The sequence below is a fragment of the Rhincodon typus genome, chromosome 12 (genome assembly GCF_021869965.1).
Source record: "Rhincodon typus isolate 14 chromosome 12, sRhiTyp1.1, whole genome shotgun sequence".
In the NCBI taxonomy this organism is placed as follows: Eukaryota; Metazoa; Chordata; class Chondrichthyes; order Orectolobiformes; family Rhincodontidae; genus Rhincodon; species Rhincodon typus.
Window position 1 is genome coordinate 33,818,286 of NC_063343.1, and position 21,969 is coordinate 33,840,254.

The 21,969-nt window shown below is 39.4% G+C and overlaps 1 protein-coding gene across 1 annotated transcript in view; it reads right to left on the reverse strand.

Moving 5' to 3' along the window:
- The window catches only part of LOC109930332 (solute carrier family 23 member 1), a 107,895-nt gene that overhangs the window by 31,713 nt on the left and 54,213 nt on the right, over positions 1-21,969 (reverse strand). The window contains exons 6-10 of the mRNA XM_048603718.1: positions 20,213-20,280; positions 12,669-12,850; positions 11,575-11,695; positions 7,248-7,404; positions 6,653-6,800 (exon numbers count right to left, since the gene is read on the reverse strand). Of these exons, the coding sequence (XP_048459675.1) occupies positions 6,653-6,800; positions 7,248-7,404; positions 11,575-11,695; positions 12,669-12,850; positions 20,213-20,280 (676 nt within the window). The remainder of the gene's footprint in view (positions 1-6,652; positions 6,801-7,247; positions 7,405-11,574; positions 11,696-12,668; positions 12,851-20,212; positions 20,281-21,969) is intronic.

Sequence of the window (21,969 nt, forward strand, 5' to 3'; positions counted from 1 at the left end):
GTCATTACTGAGCTACAGCATGGGGTGAGATAAAGAATTTTTTTGGGTGGCAGCACAGTGGCACAGTGGTTAGCACTGCTGCCTCACTGCGCCAGGGACCCAGGTTCAATTCCATCCTCAGGCGACTGTCTGTGTGGAGTTTGCACATTCTCCCTGTGTCTGCGTGGGTTTCCTCCAGGTGCTCTGGTTTCCTCCCACAGTCCAAAGATGTGCAGGTTAGGTGGATTGGCCATGCTAAATTGCCCGTAGTGTTCAGGGAGGTGTAGATTAGGTGTTTATAGGGGGATGGGTCTGGGTGGGATGCTCCGAGGTTTGGTGTGGATTTGTTGGGCCGAAGGGCCTGTTCCCACACTGTAGGGATTCTATGATTCTATGAGCTTCAGAACAATGTGGGGAATGGCAAGACTTGAGAGAATTTATTAACAATGGAAAAATAAGAACATAAGAACTAGGAGCAGGAGTAGGCTGTCTGGCCCTTCGAGCCTGCTCCGCCATTCAATAAGATCATGGCTGATCTTTTCATGGACTCAGATCCACTTACCCGCGTTCTCACTGTAACCCTTAATTCCTCTATTGTTCAAAAAAAAACTACCTTTTCTTTAAAAATGTTTACTGAAGTAGCATCAACTACTTCACTGGGCAAGGAATTCCATAGATTAACAACCCTCTGGGTGAAGAAATTCCTTCTCAATTCAGTCCTAAATCTGCTCCCTCTAATCTTGAGGCTATGCCCTCTTGTCCTAGCTTCACCTGCCAGTGGAAACATCGTCTCTACTTCTATCTTATCTATTCCCTTCATAATTTTATATGTTTCTATAAGTTCCCCCCTCAATCTCAATCTCAATCTTCTGAATTCCAAAGATCCCCCCTCAATCTTCTGAATAAGTTTCTTGAATTAGAGGAAAATGGTGGAATTATCCATGATATAACAGGTGTAGAGCTGGATGAACACAGCAGGCCAAGCAGCATCAGAGGAGCAGGAAAGCTGACATTTCGGGCCTTGACCCTTCTTCGGAAATTATCCATGTAAGGTTTCAAAGGCCAGAGAAAAATCTCATTCTTGAGCAGCAAGGAGCCTATTTGCATACATTAACACCTCATTTGTACCTAATCTCACCTCATTTATATGTAGTTCTTATATCCCTAGGTAACAGAGAGAAACTAGACAGCACCAATTCCTGACGTGAAAGTCAGAACAGTTACCTGACGGCTGCAGTTTACTGGTATCTCTCTGGGTCATCATTTTGGCCAGCATTCCCCAAAATCTCAGGGTATGCTTCATGGGCAGTGATTACCTGCACCCTCTGCCGGATGTTGGCATTGGCAAAGCACAAGCCTAATGCCACCGTCATGGCACATATAGGGATGATCTTATATTATTGTTCTGCATTTTACTACTGCACTTGGAGCTCCCTGCTTCTTACATTGCAATCCTTCAGCTAGAAGGCTTTGCATTCAAGGACAGGCATCTACCTCATGCTTCAGAACCAGTTCATCTCAGGCCTCTTGGCTTACTTTCTTAACACTCACTGTGCATTTATTTGGATGCTCATACATATTTCTGCCTTGCCTTTTGGCACATTATCACTTCATTCAGAACCTACAGGCTCACACAGTTCCATCTTTCATTGAATTTTAACACACAGTCAGAAAGCCAAGTAAATTCTCATGCTTGCCAACAATGATCACCAAAAGCAGCAGGCATGTTGCTAATTGGCACCATGCTACATCAATCTTCCACCTATGGCTTATGCCAACAAATAATGTGCCAAATGCACCACCTGTGCTTGGACAGATGAGTTACAGTCAGTCCAGGGAGTCTGTGCACTGAAAATCAACAAAGGCTATCAGGGGCCTCTGATGTTGGTGGCCAAGTTGGGAAGTCAGTTTTGGGTAGCATGCTGGGATAGAGATAGGTAAACCACTGTGTAGGAGACCAAATCAATATATAAAGATGGGACATGATAGAGAATGGGTGGTCATGAGGTACTGCGTGGGTGGGCCATTAATGGTTACTACATCCTGGCTTCAATGGCGAGGGGAATGGAGCAACAGAGGGACGCAGCACAACACAATGTTGGGTATTACTGAACTGTAGGCTTGTACTGAGGGGATAACATGGGGAGGTGAACAGTTAAACAAAAAAAATAAGTTGCCTGGCAACATACAGAAGCTCAAACCTGATGGGGTTGACAGGGAATGTAAGAAAAAAAGGCTGAGGATGAATGTTGATGAGGGTTGGTGTGAAGAGATGTGACGTCACCTAGATTAACAAGCCTGCAACTCTACCTCTGGAGCTGTGATGTCTTCCATTTTTATTTGAATCACAAATATGTCATGAAAGTGAAACATGGTTGCTGGTACACCCAGAGTGGGCAGACTTTTTTCCTGTCTGCAGGAGCAGGATCAACTTGTGTGTGAAGTGAGGCCCATCACGTAGCAATTGCTTTAATCAGGCACTTTTGCAGTCTGGGTAAAAGACATTTGGATTCACACAATACTGTATGTTTACCTTATGCAGTGACCAAATATGTCATTTACAAATCCTGTGCACAAGCAGTCCAGATCATGGAAAAAGCATAAGAATATGGATGCTGGAAATCAGAAATGAAAACAAAAATGCGAAAAAAACTCAACAGGTCTGACAGTACCTGTGGAGAGAGAAACAGAGTTAATATTTTGAGCTCGCTATGACTCCTGTGGAAAATAAAGACAGTCATTTCAGGCTCAAAAATTTAACTCTTTCCTTCCTCACAGATGCTGCCAAACCAGCTGGGCTTCTCCAGCACTTTCCATTTCTAATCTAGCCCATGACATTGATCATTACAGATTTAATCCTAATAATTTCTACAAAGCAGAAAATGTCATGGGCAACCAACAGTCTGTAATTCACAAACAACAAGGTCTCGTAGGCTGCCCAAGGTCCCAGAGCTGCTTTCCAAATACATTGAAGGGTAAGTATTTCACAGCGCGCTCTTAAATGGAATGCTGCCTTTCTTAAGAGAGGTCGAAGTGAGTTAAGAAGATGTCATCATCAAGTTCAGTTGGAGTAATCTCCTACTGTATGTCCATAATACAGTTTTGTCAGGGACGTTGCAAAAATGCACCTGACACAAGGAGTTCTTGACTTTTGGAAGAGGTAAGCAGCCTTAGTGTGGGTAGAGTGGTAAGTGGTGAATCTGTTTGGCAATTGGTTCAATGCTAAAAGGCCAGCTAAAGCAAGTGAGGCTAAGTGCTTCCACAGCCTCACTTGCACTGATATCTTGATGCCATCCAAATGACTCCTCACATCTAACAGAATAGTACAGCTCCTCATTGGCTCTCTCTTTGTCTGAGAATACCTCATAAATCAATCTGCCTTCAGCAGCCAGAGCTGATGTTCTCTACAGCATCAGGTTATGTAGAGCACAGTAGACCACTGCTTTCTGGAAGATCCTTACAGTGATATGCTGATGTAATTTATCAAATTGATCCAGGCCAAAATATTAATTTGGGGAGACTTACTGTCTGCTCAGTGGTCATTCTGGTTGCAGAATGGTTCAGATTATAGCATTCCTCCTGCTTCCATCCTTAGGTTCCTCACTGATATCAGAAGTCATCACTTCAGTGACTCCCTCATCAACAAGTGGCCATCCTTAATGATAGGTATGGAACGCAAGGCTGCCACAGAAATATGAGAATGCAAGCACTGTGTCTGTGAGATAAGAGCACAAAACTGCAGGATCCACTGACAGAGGTCACGGACCAGTTACACTGAGAGGGAATGAAATCTTTTCCTGGTCTGTGGACAGTCTAGGTGGTCACATGAGTGGTCTGAGATGGTGTACTTAAGAGACTTGAATGGATCAAGTCTTCTAGTTGTCCTTGTTTGACTGTCCACAACTGTTCAGAAACCTAGGTATTAACAGATGATCCCAAGAGCATCTTCACGCAGTAATATGTGGTAGATTTGGAGATGCAATGCATATCTTCCATGGGCTCCTGGAATGACCCAGAAGTGTAAAATCTCACTGCCACTGTGACCTGAGAAACACTGTCATCAGATGATCACCAATACTTCCAAAGCTCGTCTATTCCATCATCAAGATGAGCAACTCAGGCATGGTCTCTTGGGAGGCACAAACATGCGCAAATCTACTGCCATGATCTCTACAGATTACTCATCCTTTGTTTACGTGCCATAATACAGTCCACCTTCAGCTCCATGTTAGCCCACGGTCATGGCCCCCAAAATTGTTTCTGCATTTTCCCCTTCAAAAGACTACCCCTGTAAGGGGCCAAGTGGTTGTTGATGTCCAGATCTGAGTGGTCACATTCCCTACACTCGCTCCTGCTGCTCCTCCTCATTAGAAGACCCTCTTACAGAACGTGCAGGATATTTCTTAGACACTGTTGTTTTGACTGGAACAATCTTTCAGTCACTGTTGAAACAGTGCCCATCTCACCCACCTTTCAGGGTTCTCTCTAGTGGATCTCTACCAGAAGTACAATATACCACTGTGGCTCAGTGGTTAGCACTGTTACCTCACAGCACCAAGGACCCGGGTTTGATCCCACCATCAGGTGCAGAGTTTTCACGTTTGTCCCATGTCTGCATGGGTTTCCTCCCACAGTCCAAAAATGTGCAGATTTAGGTGGATTAGCCATGGGAAATGCAGGGTTACAGAGATGGGATAGGGGAATGGGTCTGGGTGGAATGGTCTTAGGAGGGTCACTGTGGACCTGACAGGCTGAATGGCCTGCTTCCTGATTCTATGAGTGTGGAGGCAATACACTCAAAATAAATGGCTGTCCAAAGGAGAATGCAGTTGATGGGGTTTACATGAAATTTAGCGAGGCCTTTGACAAGTTCATATACAGAAGGCTAGTCCAAAAGGTGAAAGCCCATGGGATCCAAGACAAGTTGGCAAACTGGATCCAGAATTGGCTTACAAACAAACAGGAAGCAAAAGATAATGGTGGAGGGTTGTTTTTGTGATTGAAAGCTTGTGACCAGCAGTGTACCACAGGAATCAGTGCTGAGTCCCACGCTGTTTGTTAACAACTTGGATGTGAATGTGAATGGTATAATTAGGAAGTTTGCAGATGACACAAAAATTGATGGTGTTGTTGATAGAGAGGAGGATGGTCTCAAGCTACAGTCTGATATCAATCAATCAGCCAGTAAACTGGGGACAGCAATGGCATATGGAATTTAATCCTCAAGTGTGAGGTGATTCATTTTGGGAGGTCTAATAAGTGAGGGATTTACAAAATGAATGGTACATCCCTAGGGAGTACTGTGGAAGAAAGGGATCTTGGTGTATAAATCCATTTATCCCTGAAGGTGTCAGTACAAATAAATAGGATGGTGAAGAAGTATACGGGATACTTGCCTTCATTAGCCAAGGTATAGAATGTAGGAGCAGGGAAGTTTTGTTGCATCTTTATGGAGCATTGGTTAGGCTATAAATAGAATACTGTGTGCAATTCAAATCAACATACAATCAGAATGATGTGATTGCACTAGAGAGGGTGCAGAGAACATTCACCAGAATGGGATGGAAAGCCTCATTTAGGAGGAAAGACTGTATAGACTGGGATAACAAGGTGTAGAGCTGGATGAACACAGCAGGTCAGGCATCATCAGAGGAGCATCCTATTCCTCTGAGGCTGCCTGACCTGCTGTGTTCATCCAGCTCTACACCATGTAATCTCAGACTCCAGCATCGGCAGTTCCTACTATCACTGTATAGACTGGAATTGTTTTCCCTGGAACAGAGAAGGCCGTGGGGAGGATCTGATTAAGATCCACAAAATTATGAGAAGCGAAGATTGAGAGAATATTTTTCCACAGCAGACATGTCTAAGACCAGAGGCCATAACTTTAAGGTGAGGAATGAATGGTTTCAAAGGAATCTGAAGAAAAATATTTTTCATCCAGAATGTGGTAGAAATATGGAATGCACTGCCTGAAAGAGAGTGGTGGAGGAAGGTACTCTTGAAACTTTTAAGAACCATCTGGATGAGTAGTTAAAAAGCCACAGCATCTTAGGCTATGGGCCAAATACAGGTAAATGCAATTAGTAGAGTTTGGAGTTTATTGGTCAGCATGGACATGGTGGGTCAAATGGCCTGTTTCTATGCTTGGTGACTCTATGACTCAATTCAAGAAAACAACCTTCATCGCATAGCTGCCAAGTGCAGTAATACAACAGCTGTCATCCCATTGCCTCCAGTCAGAAGTGGTGAGGCCTGAATGGCCCCTGATCCCCACGAGCTCATCACTAAGTCTGGAGGGACTGGACATATTCCTTTCTATTGCCTTACTGACAAGCTTATATACCATTCAATTGCTCATTCTCAAAAGTGTTAGCAGTATCCCAAAGAATTCAAGCCCATTGTGAAGATGCTGAGAGAACAATCAATGTCCCTCCTGTGCAACGTATTTCCTCCCTTCACCTCTACCCAGTTGCCACCCTTTGCTCCAGTGGAAAATCTCAGCTGCTTGACTCCTGGTGTTGAGAATGTTTTAGTTGACGAGGATACATCCATGTAGGAAACAGATCAATATTTTACTTTTTATGGTTAATAATTTAACTCAATTTTATGAGAAACAAATGAGTACAAATGCATCTGTTCTCAGACTATATTATGAAAAAGGAAAGTTTACCTGTTTAAAGCATGGATTGGTGGAGGTGGAGCCCCAGCCAACCTTGCGCAGGCATAATAATCACCAATAGATTCAATGATACCAGCGAGTGTTGCACTAAACATTCCCAGGACTCCAGCTGCTGTGATTGTTGGTAAACCCCACTGACCTGCAAAGATCAAAAAGTCTCCAGAAGTGAATGTATAAAAAAGAGAATGCGCACCATAAACAAAAATACCACATTCTTAAAAAAGATTTTGCAGTGTATGTTCCTGGAGTTTAATTTCAAAAACTACATATTTTACTTTAAACACATTAATAACCAACTCCAACATAATGAACAAACCAAACAGATCTTGCTTCCCATACAATATTATTTGACCTTTCCTATTAAAATATGAAGTGGGCTTTAAAAAAGTACACTCATATTCAATGTGGACTTCAAGGGAATATGAGGTAAAAACATTAATTTTTCTATGGCTCATCACACAAGCTAGTTTTACCTCAAGAGTCCTGCACTAAAAAAAACATTTACAGTTACAGTGCATATACTTTTTAAAAATCTGCACATTATATCATATTTTACAAAAAAACATTTCTATTTCCTAACACTTACATGGATATGGCATGCGAAACCAGGGTGCTGTTGACATTATTTCACCTCTGGCATCTGTTCGGGCTTTGAATCCATACAGCTCAGGATTTTTTGGAAATACATCAGTGAGCGTTAAAAGATAGCAAATGAGCCAGACAACCATAATAGCCATTATAATCTAGAAAAGAAAGTAAAGACAATTACAGCAGGTGAACACTTTTATTCTGGATTTATGATCCCAAAATCAAGGCATGATTATTGCTAGATTCAGAGTCTTTTTCTCAATGCATTGTCCATGAGTTGAATGGAATATTCCCAAATGTTCAGGTCTTACACTGACTTCTGAACACAATCACTTTGCATTAAAATAGTGATTTATTTTGTTTTTGCAACTTCTTTTGCTGCAATAACATGCAATTTTTTTTTGGTAAATCTCAACTTTCCTTGTTGCTTACAGCTTTTGACATCCAGCAAAGAGATAAGTTTGTAAAACAATATTTAAACACTAAAGCGTTTTAGTCACTTTCTCTGAAATCTCAAATATATTAAAATTCTTACCTTGAAAGAAACCAATCAGTGATTTTGGCAAATAGATTGTGCACAAGCTGAAAATTTACTTGGTTCAAAACACAATGTAAAATTCATGATGTTTTGCATTTAATTAATACCAATGAAGCAGAATTTGCTCTAGCTGGGAAACAAATAGCACCATTACTTTGACCTTTGGCCATTCTATTTTCTACAAAATTTTACATCGGAAGAAAAGAATTGAACAAGCACAGCACCTTCACAGAACATTGGAGACCTCTGTAAAAAGCGACAGCAATTGTGCATCCCTTTTATCAAACTGAAATATTGTTAAATGAACACAGTGTCTGAACTAGGAAGCATAAGTTTGCAATCACTATTTCATTTTCTGTGTGTGATTTGAAAGAACAGAGGGAGAAAGAAAAAATGGATTCAGAAGAGAAAACAAAGAAATAAAAAACATAAATTTTAAAACCTTAACCACTACTAACAGCTGAGGGAATGAGACTCCACATTGTGACAGAAAGATTTATTTATGCAGTTATTAAATAAGACTTTGAGATACTATTAAAAAGGGTACGTAAACAGAAATCAAGTTTTTCATTTTTTGTGGTTAGTTTTGTTGATATGCATCATGCAAGCACAGGAACCTGATGCACTTAAAAATGTCTTAGACATTGAGATGCCATTTTGAGAGATGGTTAAGTTATTAATATTGAACAACAACTTCAAGAACTTTGTTTTCGCTCATTGGGTAGCATGTGTATAATTTGTACATAAATAATAGGGCTCACCGTCAGCCTCATGTATGATAGATTCTTTTGAAATGATTAATAGACAATCTGAATTCAACTGAGCTGGGCCTTGCTTGTAGTGATGGAAAATTCAATACGGAGGCATCTTAACTTTTAAATGAGGCTACACCATTTGTGGGCCGTGACACTGATGTTTTATGAGATCTGGCTGACAACAATCATGGTGAAACCATGGCTCAGAGTGACCAGAATCTTCTACAAGACAGGAAGGCACTGCTGGGGTAGCTGGGGAACCAAGAGGGTTCCTCAAGATTAAGACATCCTCTAAAGACTTCTAAATGTTTAAAAATAGTGGCCATAACTGCCAGACTGCCACTGTGGAGGAGGCAATTAATTAATTAAACCAATTAAGAGCCGTTTTCAGAAGCAGCAGTGAAATGGTCACGAGCTGAATCAGGAGAATGGCAGTACCTTACAGTCACCCTCCAAGAGGCATGTTGAAGGGCAATTTGGTGCAACCTCTCAATTGCACAACAAATGAGATACAATTATGAAAAAGCTCACAACCATGAGCAAAACTATGTGTGGATTTTTCCTCTACTGTTTGGCCCAACAATAATGCATCTCCTTTAAGGCTAAATTTTCAGCACACTCAAAACATTTATGCATTGAGGAACCCTTGAGCTTGTCATTCTGCCTTAGTAGCAGTTTGTTCTCCTAGTGAAGCTGCATTTGGTGTTTTACTTTGGGAACACATCCAAAATCCTAATCTGAATGGTGGACAGAGTAGCAACCCCTCGGATCACCATTTGTAGATCAATACCAGAATGAAATGAGTTCTGCATGGTGAACGTAACCTCCTACAAAGGAAAAAAGTGATTCTTAGATCAAAAAATAATGGTTACCTATAAATATAGGGTTCTAATTTGTTACTCGCAGTAAACTAGAAAGTATCCTTAAAAAAATGTATTCTTTACTAGGCTCCTGCCATGACACCTTGGGCTCTCATGCAATAACCTTAAGTACTCCCTGTGGCACAATTATGTTTGATATGGGAAAAGTCTTACTTTACAGGTTTAGGAGACATGGGGAAGCATCTAAGCAGGGTTCCAAAATCTGAATGCTAATGGTCAATGCTGAATCATTTGTTTATACACACATTCAAAAACAAAATTGCTTTGGTGTTGTAAAATGGTATACTGATATTTGCTGCTTGAATATGAATGTGTGGGATGAGCTATTGAAGAGTTAATGCTTGCAAAATTGTCTGAGCTCATCATACCGTCGAGGAAGCAGTTTTTAGGATTGATAGAGATACGCTCATGTGTTCTGCATTAGCTTGGCATTATCTTGATATAAAAACATACCGTAGGACACAGCTTTTAATAACAGCAACTGCATAAAACAGTTGTCAATCGATCAGTCATATGCTTCACCACATTTCTTTCCAAAGTTAATTGAAAAGAAAAGATAGATGGGTGTTTTACAAACAGTTAGTCAGCCTCTTGGAGCTTACAATACCGAAGACGATATTTCTTCCTATATTGCAAAATGCATGTAAAATTAACATCGAAATCAATTATACTGGTATCAAGAATGCAATCAGAAAAACATCAACTTGTGCATGACATTCTACAGCAACTGAAACAGATCTATTCTCCTGATATTTGAGTTTCACCATAGCAAATAGAACAAATTGTGACTAAAGCATCTCTTAAGACTTTGTATAGAGGGACAATAAACAACGTCTGGTCACATTTCAGTCCAAATGCCTTTGTAAACACAGGTGTAATTAATCATGTTGGTTTTGGAACGCCTGTTGGAGATCTATTTACATAAAACCTTTACAGGGAGTTTCTATTAAAATTGATTCTGAATATATTCAATAGAAGTTAATAATCTTAAAAATTGTATTTGGGTAATTTAGCAGTTCATTTAAATCTATTACCTTATAGTTTTCAATTATCTAAATTTTATTTTCCAATGTTAAGCTTGTGACAAGCTCCAATTGGTATATTCCTAAGACTAAAAAGAATTCATAGTGATTCTTAATAGGTTTTCTTCTTAAGTGCTGGTTTCACATGTAAGCTGCCATCCAAGTCCACCTGAGCAGCAGTCTTAACACCTCCACAATTTGGTAAATTATCAGACTGCTTATATATTTGATATCCAGTCCTGGATGAGCAAACCTTTCTACATTTAAATAATAGAAACACTGAAGATAGTTTTTGTTTGTTCTTTCCTCTATTCAATTCTATACCTCTCTCTGGCTTAATATCAAACTGTTGCCAATCTGTTCACATCCTTGGTATCACATTCAAGCTGGAGATAAGTTTCTGACATCTTATGCCATCACCAAGACCATCCGTTTCCACATCTGTAACATTGTGCTATTCTGCCTGGCTCACTCCACCTATTGCTGAAAACCTCATCAGGTCCTTGTCATTGCTTGAATTGATTATTTCAATGCACTCCATGTTGGTTTCTTACATTCTACACAAGCTTTGAGGTCATCCAAAACTTTGCTGCTTGTATTTTAACTCAACATGCCCAGTCCCATTTTGGTTTTATACCTGCACTCGCGGACTGATAGACTCCTATTAAGTAGCATCTTCAGTCAAAAAAATGCATAACGGTTTTCAAATCTTTTCATGACTTTGTACCTCTCTCTGTTGGTAATGTAAGTCCCCCAATCCTTTAAGATATCTGAACTTATCTAATTATGCAAGGCCTTTTGTGCATCCCTCATTTTAATCAATGTGCTTCAGTTGTCGAGGTCTCAATCTCTGCAATGCACTTCCCACAGCTTTCTGCATGTGTACCTTGCTTTCTGATACTCCTTAAAGCCCATCTCTAAGCAAGCGTTTGGTTACTTGCAATTTCTCCTTTTGTAGTTTGATTTTGTGTCCTGCTTTGTTGTCTAGTTGTCTTTGTGAAGACCTCTATAGGAACCGTTTATATAAACACAAGTTGCTACTAGTTTTGGAGCATAGTGGCAGAAAGCAAAATTGGAGTTAGGTGAGAGAGTTAGGACCATTTACTTTAAATTTGAGAGTAATGTTTACCGGGAACATTTTGAATATTTGTATCTTCACTGCTGTACATCCACGTCCATGTTTAAAGCCAGGCAGTATAAAATTCACATTGCGCAGGTACTGAGCAAACAGTACAATCAAAACTATAGTTCTAAGAAAGAAGGAGAAAAGAAGCATTTTACAAATATGGTAAGTATACCAATATTACTTGTGAACACTAAATTATTCATTGCCTGATGTGCTATTGAAGAGGAAGTGGGTTTGAAGTCTCATGCAGGCCAGACTTAGAAGACAGGTTTCCTTCCAGCTAGGTTTTTACAACAATTGATGATAATTTTATGCTTACCATTACTGAAACTAGATTTATATTTGAGATTTATTATCTTAATAGAATTTAAATTCCACCAGCTGCCATCTCGAATTTAAACCACTGTCCTCAGAGAGTTAGCCAATTAGCTGTGTATTACTAGTCTAGTGCCACAATCTTGTCCTGATAAGTCAACAGTAAAGGAATCAATACGAATATATTGTTGTCACCAGACACATTGTGTTCTTCATTGACAAATCTTTTATGAACATGATGCAACGTCAGAAGGAGGTACCGCTGTGTTATCACAGATTTGAAAACCGTGCCAAGTTCATAAACAATTTATTTGAGAAAGAAAACAATGGTTGCTGATTAACACCTTTTGTTAAAAAAAACAGGTATTGAAGAAAGGTAATAAATAAAGGTTGGCTGCAAAATTATATTCCTCTGCAGTTCCTTTGCATGCGTGCTTATTAAAGTGAATGCTGCTGGAATGACATTCTTCCTGTTCTGCAGTCCATGGCATGGTCATGTGTGGTTTATAGCCATACTTTGGCATTTTAGTGAAATTTTAGAATAGCATCTCTTTCATTGCCAATATGAACGTTGCATTATGTGTGAGCCAACTCAAGTGTTAATCAGTGGAGTTTTACAAGACATGGATTTCAATGTTCTTTTTCTAGAGGCTGTAGCATATAATGTGTTTTTTTCTCATGTTAAAATGCCAGATGCATTATGCTCCAGATTATTACAATCAATTATTTTGGTCAGGACAATTGTTGATTATGTAGCGAAGTGAATCAAATATTGTACTCACAACATGGAAATACCCCAGTGTGACCCAGCTCTTTCCCCAGCTGCTTGAAATACAGACAATCCAATCAGGGAGACTGTAGGGGTGACAGTAAGTGGTCCAATGTAACTAAGGAGAGCTCCTGGAAGGCCCACAAAGCCAATCACCACTTCAACCAAACTGGATACTATAATTGCACCTTGTATCTGTATCAAGGAGGGAAAATATGGTCAGCATCGCATGACACGGTTGGCACAAAAATTATAATTTAATACTCAAATAAGATGCTATAACATCAAAATACTTTGTTAAATACACCATAACACCTTATTGCAGTGCGTTGTAACTGACAGATGAAATTATTAGAAATGGTTGATTTTTTAAAGGTACAGTTTTTCTGCTGGTGTTACAATCAATGGAATTTTCCTAGCTCGGGTGGTGTGGGCAAAGATGAGGATTTGGGAGAATGCAGCAAGAGTGGAAAATTGAGATTTAACATCATGAAAAAGGTCTGAAATTCCCATTAAGATTACAACAGTTATATCAGAATTTTGTTAGTGAATAACAAGGAATCAATTTCCAAACATTTGTACCTCATTATTAATTAATCTCACCTCATTTCTATGCAATGCATGATTCCCCTAGATACAGGTGAGCAACTAGACGAATGTCAATTGCTAACTTAAAATTCTGAGCAGCGAAATAAGTTTCTGCTACAGGCCATGACATTGACTCTCATTCCACAGCATGTCGTGGCATAGTCCATGTGCAGCAGCTGCCTTCACTCTCCATCCATGGGAATCAGCACTGGCAAGACACCAACCTCACAATATCTTTATAGCCAAACTCATACTGTATTAGAAGATATTTCAGTGCATGTCTACAGCACTTTAGTATCCATGGACAATTTATGTTGCAATGTTCCCACGGATTGCTGTGTGCACAGGGACACACTCCCATCTTGGGCATCTGTGCAGAATCAAGGCTCCTGGCTTGCATTCTTAGCACTCGTTGACTTTGTGCTTACTTGGATGCTCACAATATTGCATCCTGCCTTGCCTTTTAGCACAGACAGAAAGCCAAGCAGTTTGTCATAGTTTCCCGCAGTGAAAGGGATGGCTATATTACTGTATGGCATAGTGCTACATCAATGTCCTACAATGTCAAGTACCTACAGTATATGCCAGTAGTTTCCATGGCTTCAACTAGATGGCTCTGTCTGTAGGTTGAAGGAGAGTATACTTTAGTTATGTGAAAGAGGACTATAGTCACGTATGAGTGCTGTCAATTTCAAAGGAATTGTCTGATTTCTATCCAGCTGTCTCTCATGGTCATTTGGCATTTAGTGCGGTCAGAGTTTGGAGACCTGTGTCCTTGGAAGCGGGATACTGGGCTACAGTTAGTCCTGTGAGTCAAGTACAACCAATTATGGGGAATGCTGATAAGTCAGCCAGGGAACTGCAGAGACCTCAGTCTGGGCCATCCACACATCCCTGACATTCTGGGAGCTGGATCATGGTCAGTCCTGTGGGGTTTGGGCAATAGACATTAAGGAAGGTTCTTGTGAACTCCATGCTGTGTGAGGAAAGTGGGAAATTCAAGTGTGAGAATTAGAAGTATCACACTGGGACAGAGCGAGTATAATTGTTTGGAAGAGGACAGCTCCAATGTAAAAGGATGGGATCAGATTTAACATGAAGGACACAGGAGACTGGGGAAGGATTTCTTATTGCAAGATGTGAACAAGATTATCTCAAAGCACAATGGAGCCTTGATCAGATGGGCCAATGGGCCAAGGAGTTACAAATGGAGTTTAATTTAGATAAATGTAAGGTGTTACATTTTGTAAGGCAAACCAGGGCAGGGCTTATGGTGTTAATGGTAGTGCACTGGGGGGTGTTGCTGAACAAAGAGACCTTGGGGTGAAGTATTCAGTACAGAGCTGCTCTTGTTCTTCCCCAGGACCAGCAGTTGGGGCCATGGCACCAGACCATGCCAGCCTAGTCCAAGGATGCCACTGAGATTAAAGCACTCTCAGCTGTTTGGAAGAACATATAATACTGTAGGAAGAAGGTCAATGACCTTCTTCACTGCACAGTGTAAAGCCCACTATTTTCTGTTTGCTATGAAACCTCCCCAAAACTCTGTACCAAAACTAACAGCTGTGCTACCTTTTTCATGTCCCTTAATATCTGCCTATCTATTCAGGAAAACAAACCGACCCCCAGGGGCAGAAAGAGCTACGTTGGAAGGTGGGCTGTCCAACACTACACTCATCACCCTTTACATGGGGACGATCCTGACTCTGACATGCTCTAAGTGGCTGACTAACTATGTACAAGTTTATGGACTGGCATTGAATTACCCTCAACTTACTGTGCCTGGACCGTCTGACCAAAGGTTATCTCCCTTGGCTTGACTGAGGCCTTCTGACAACCATGACAAGCTTTCTGGCCTTGTGTCTACATTAAACAGTGATACAAGACAAAAGTAAAATGAGTCTGGTATTGCTGGCTGAGGGGCCAAAGCTCAGAAACAGAAAGGAAAATCTGGGACACTGTGATCATCTAGAAGATCTCAGAGTGAACTCAGATTCTGGAAATGCAGCCTGGTCCAATCCATGAGCTGGGTACATAACTCAAAGTGTGCACTGCCATTGCAGGAGTTTCTCAATGAGTTGTAGGTGCAGCCTGAAGCGCAGCATCAAAGTGCAGAAGTGCCCTGTAAGTCAGAGACGTACTGTGACAGTTGTTAAAGTATGGCACATACGGATGCCAATATCTATGGATGTGGGCTGCCCTGAGATGGTAGTGCCAAATGTATAACATGGAAGTCCTTCAGACCAAGTGGCAAGCTGAATTCGCCAGGTACCTGCTCTGATACCAATGTCGAGCTTTTTCAACATCTAGTTTGTTCGAAGCATTTCTTAAGTGGAAAGCTATATATTAATGAGGCAAGTTGGGCCATCAACAAAGCACCTAAGCAATAATTGTCTTAATTGGTAACTTGCCACTGCCTAGTGAGGAAATCACCACACTGCTTGTTAAAAGTGTAACATGTAGACCGAGCAGATTCTGACATTAAGCAGTCTCACCAGGCTGTTCTGATTCTGGCACAAAACACACCATAGCTCATGTAGCATAGACCCCTATAAGATTCTGCATTTTCATCTTTTTATATCAAAACCATTAAGAAACAGATAAATGCATTCTGTAGAAAAAAATTGACATTAACTGTCAAATAAAAACATCATTTCTCTGCCTGCGAAAATAGCGTAAGAAAATATTACTTCCAAAACTCAGTGGGAGATGGATAGGGAAATGTCTGCACCATTGTACACATCAGAAAATGGTACGGTGGTTAATGTGGCATGGTATAGCAGGTGAAGCAGCTAACATTCTTCACGGCTTAAATGCAAGCATATGTTGTTGACTCAAAAACAATCATGATCTCATACTATTCATAGCAGAATATTTTGGACTGAAGATAATAATTACTTCAGTGGTCATAGCTGTTATATGTGTGGATTCCTTCAACCCAAAGTAATATAGCATGGATGAAGTTAGACAGCATTCTGCTGTAACTAGAAGAGTTTTGCTAACAATCAATGAAGTTTTTTGCATTACTGCAACTATTTACAGACTACAGGAATATGATCTAGCTGACCAGAGAGACTCTTAGGAGCACACCAGTCTCAGGTCTACCTCCTTCGTTACTTTGATGAAGTCCTCATGACATCACATTGGTTGTGCACCCAATCAAGTATCAACCCTCTTAGTCTCTACACAACATTGGCGATCCTTTATCAAATGAGATTGTGAACAATAAAAGCTGGATTTTTATTTGATAGATCAGTTGAACTGAAAGAATATGGAGAACATTTGGTGTAGTAATCTAATCTGCATAAACAGAGGAACCTTGACTACTTGCATTTCAAGATTCATTTAAAAACTTTAAGTTGTTCACTAACATCCATAACACAATGCATGCATTTTTTAAAACATCTGATCTGCATTATATTGATGCATTATTAAAAGCGAAGAGAAATGAGTAGGTGTCATAGGAAATGAAGTTGGTTTATGACTCATCAGGATTTATCCTTCATAGGTTAAGTTATGCTGCAGCTCTATAAAACCCTGGTTAGGCCACACTTGGAATATTGTGTTCAGTTCTGGGTGCCTCATTATAGGAAGGATGTGGAAGCTTTAGAGAGGGTGCAGAGGAGATTTACCATGATGCTGCCTGGACTGGAGGGCAGGTCTTATGAGGAAAGGTTGAGGGAGCTAGGGCTTTTCTCATTGGAGCAAAGAAGGATGAGAGGTGACTTGATAGAGGCGTACAAGATGATGGGAGGCATAGATAGGGTGGATAGTCAGAGAATTTTCCCCAGGGCAGAAATGACTATTATGAGGGAGCATAATTTTAAGGTGATTGGAGGAAGGTATAGCGGTGATGTCAGAGGTAGGTTCTTTACACAGAGTGGTGGATGCATTGAGTGCACTGCCGGTGGTGGTAGTGGAATCAGATACATTAGGGACATTCAAGCGACTGTTGGATAGGCACATGGATGATAGTAAAATGTAGGGTATGCAGGATAGTTTGCTCTTGGAGTAGGATAATAGGTCAGCACAACATCATGGGCCAAAGGGCTTGTACTGTGCTGTACTGTTCTATGTTCTATGACACTTTGTATAATTGTGCTTAAGGTATTAATCAACATTAATTCTGAATAATTGGAGCCAAAAACAGTTCACAGTGATACAAGGCAAAGTAATACCAGCAAGCAACATTGATTTCAATTTGGAATTTAAAAAGTGCTACAAGAAAATCTTTGGAAAAAACCCATGCTTCATAATCTCTATCCTCTTCCATCTTTAGAAATAGTGCAACATGGCTAACATTTTCACATAATCTCCAATGGAACCAACATTTCAAGGTACACCAAGGCTGATCCACGGACAATGGATAAACACTAGTTCAAAATCGCAAGTTTAGTCGAAATTGCCATAAATGGGTGAAGTGAACTGGCGTAGTAATCTTGGGGGTAGATCAATAGAAACGTAATCTCTAACCCTAACCCTATCGCAGACTTCCAAGCAGATAGTTCAGAATACATACAGTAAGAAAAATTTTAATGGGAAGACTCACCATTGTAGTTAACTGGAGAAGTTGGAAAAAGCATTAGACTTAAAGTAAAAGCATTTGACTGTGTAAAATTAATTAACAGGTCAGATGATTGGACAAAATATAAAGAAGAACATAGGATAACTAAAAGGTTAACCAAGAGGAAGAAATATCAGAGTATGGAGAAGACTAGTTAGGAGTGTAAAAATGGATAGCAAGATTTACTACCGGTATTTAAAGGAAAGTAATGAGTTGGTCAGAGTGAGAATGAAGAGTTATTAGTGGATAATAAATAAATGGAAGATGAAATGAACAAATATTTTGCTTGTCTTCATTATAGAGGGTGCAAAAAATCCAGTAATAGCAGTAAATAGTACTCTGTAAATAGTTGCAATAGTGCAACAAACTTCATTGTTTACTTAGCAAAAATCTTCTAGTTTGAGTAGAAAGGTGTCTGACCTCATCCATGCCACATCACTTTAGTTGAAGAAATCCACACATAAAAGAGCTATGACTATTGAAGTAATAGTAATAATAAGGAAGTGGAATGAAGAGAGAAAATTAGTGAAATTACAGTCAGTAAAGAAGTGGTACGAAGCAACTGATGAAGCTACAGGCTGACAAGTCTCAACATCCAGATGGACTTCATCCTAGGATTTTGAATGAGGTAGTTGATGCATTGGTGTTAATTTTCCAAAATTCCACAGATTCAGGACAGGCTCCATTGGACTGTAAAGTTGCAACTAAAGCATTCCTTTCAAGAAGGAAGGGAGGCAGAAAATGGGAAACCATAGTCAGTCATGAGAAAGGTGTTACAATCGATCCTTAAAAGAGGTCATAGCCATATATTGGTAAAACTCAAGATAATCAGCAAGAGTCAGCATGATTTCAATGGGAAATCATTTTTAAGCAATTTACCAGACTTTTTCAAAGGAGTAGCATGAACTGGGGATGAAGGGGAGCCTGTAGACATATCGTACTTTGATTTCCAAAAGGCAGCTGATAAGATGCCGTAAAGACTAAAGCAGAAAATAAAAAGCGCATGCATAGGAGGCAACATATTAGCATGGATAGGTTAGCTTGCTGGCAGGAAACATTACACACAATCAGATCTTTATCTGATTGGAAGGACACAAATTGCAGAGTCCCACAGGTGTCTGTACTGGGCCTCAACATTTTACAATTTACCTCAACAATACAGATGGAGGGGAACAAAGCCATGGTAGATAAACTTACATTCTTTTCTATCCATCTTTATGGTAGAAGAAGACACAAGGACTTTGCAGTTTGGATATGTATAGGTTGAGTGAACAAAATCTGGCAGATGGCATATAATGTAGGAAAATGTGTAGTTGTTACACTTTAGCTAAAAGAAAGTAAAATAGTAGAGCAGATGGAGAATGATGCAGAGCAGAGGGATCTATTCCTATAGCATGAGTCTCAAAGTTGCAGCTACAGCTTGTAATCAAGAAGGTTAATGAATGCTATCCTTTAGTATGAGGAGAATTGAAAATAAAAGCAAGGATTTTATGCTTCAATTATACAGGGCATTGTTCAGACCATGTTTCAAACATTTAGTACGGTTTTGATTTTCTTATTTAAGAAAGATTGTAAATGCAGTTTAGAGGAGATTAGGTAGATTTATATCTGGAACAAGTGGCTTGCCAAGGATAGCTTGTTAACATCAGAATTTAAGAGCATGAGGGGTGACTTGACTGAATTGTATGGAGACCCTGAACTATCTTGACAAAATGGATATGGATAAGTTATTTCCCCTAATGGATGAGTCCAGAACTAGGGGGCACTGTTTTCTAATTTTACGTCACATTTTAGTGTTAAGGTGAGGAAACATTCTCTCTCAAAGCATTTTTACTTTTGCCTCAGAAGGCAGTGGAAACAAGGTCATTGACTTTTTTTTAAAAAGCAGAAGTAGATATAATCTTTCTTGTCAGATAAGCAAAACGGAGGTTATTGTGTTAGATAGGAATGTGGAATTCAAAATGCTAACAGATCAGCCCTGGCAGGCTTGAAGAGCTGAATAATTTACTTTTGCCCCAATTTGTATGTTTATACAACAGATCAATTTTATACGTGCATGCGCATTTTGTTTTTAGTGCAAAGAAATGAAGGTGGAGCAAAGTTTTTTTAAACATAATACACTCCTAGAACTTCATTACTTTAATGTTTAGACTGGTTCCAACTGTTGACATATTGTTTTAAATTTAACAATGACCATCCTGTGTAAAGTCCTTCCAATGGGAAAGGTCAGGTCAGGTGAGTTTTCACTTCCACCTCCAATTATATTCCAAACAAGGTTTGTAACAAAAGCAGGCATGGACCTGAACAAAGGTTGGACTATAAGGGAAAACCAACACTATATCTTGTCATTGTATATCCTAAAAGACTTCTTCTTATTTTAAAAAGTTGCACTTCTGGTGCTTTACTTCTCTGATCCGTGGATACCATATATGAGTAGTGTTGAAAGGCAAGGTCCAGTTTCCATAAATCTCCTCTGTAAAAGTAAAACAAAATACAGAAAGTTAAATTTCAATATGGATTAGTAATTATTTGAATGGAATTTTAATTTAATGGAATGCACCATTTGGAAATGGAGTGGGTCAGGTTCAATTAAAGCATTCAAGACAGCAATGGATGATTATGTGATTAGAAATGGTGTGCAGAGATATAGAAAAGGAAGAATATTGCCACTGGGTAGTAGAAGCAGTGCAGGCACACTAGGCTGAATGGCTTTCTTCTACACCATTATCAAATCAAGGAATTGTAATTGTTAAATAAAGTTAAAAAGTAACTCAACTATAAATGTGTATACCGGAGACAGTAACGCATTTGAAAATCAGTGGTTATTTTTGGCAGTGGTCCATTTTTAAAATACAGCTTTAACTTTGACTAAGAAACGTGATGGATATATATCTGGAAATCACTTTTATAACTTTAAATATTGGAGCCCAAAGACTTTTATATGGAGTGTGAAGGTGATGTAATCCAGACTGCCCTGCCTAAAAGTATGATGGAAGCAGGTTATATCATAACTTTTAAAAACGGAATTGAATGTATTTGAAAACAAAAAACAATTATAGGACATTGGGGCAAGGGCAGAGAGTAATTAGATAGTTTTTCCAAAGAGTTGGAATAAATTCCTAATGCTTCATTTTTCATCCTAAAAGCTAAGTACTTTGGATGCTGGAGATCGGGCATAAAAACTGCAAGTGCTGAATTCAGTAGATCTGGCAGCATCTGGGAAGAGAACAGAATTAAAGTTTCAAGTCCAGTATCTAACATGTCTTCAGAAGTCGGTCATATTGGACTCAAAACATTAACCTTGTTACTCTGTTCACCGCTGGATCTGCTTAGTTCCTCCAGCACTTGTTTTCATTCCCTTTATATATTTGGAATCATGTGGATGTTAATTTCACTGGCTCATGGCATCCCATATTTATACCTGTGTTGCATATTATCTCATACCAAGTTATTAATATCTTACATTTGTAGGAAACATTAAGAGTCTTAGATACCAAATAATCCTATTTGTTCAACATTATATCCTCAAAATCCCAACATAATTCAAAATTTACTTTGAATTGTCAAATATAATACATAATTCAGATGAAAAAATCCCAATGAGGGGATTTGATCACACTATATCCCTGCCACAAGTCTGAAGAGTTAAAGAGACAAGGAAGAGTAATCATAAAAGAGAAGATTGCAAACTCAAAATGCACAAAAATAGATGCAAATTTTTTTCTCAATAGCTAATAAGTGTGTGAACACAAAATCAGTGCAGTCAGTAACTGTGAATGTCATATTAATATTAAAAGGTAGTGCTGGGGAAGAAACAAAATTGCATGGGCATTTAAAGTAAAGTCATTCGTCAAGCCATGAATCTTACTTCAATTCAAACTCGCAACATTTCATGTTAGGGCAATAAGCTATAATTTGAACAGGATTTTACGTGGCAGAAATCTAGTACAACAGAAAACTGCCCTTTTTACCAGTTTAAATTATTTTCTGGGCACATTTCATAAACTACCTCACTGAACATAAAATTTTCTAATTTTATTGATACCAAGATTTGCACCCACCCAATTTAATGCCAAGACCTAAACACTTTGAAATGAAATGCACAGCAATAAAACATCAAATCAAATCAGGTATTAAAGACAACAAGGTGCAGGGCTGGATG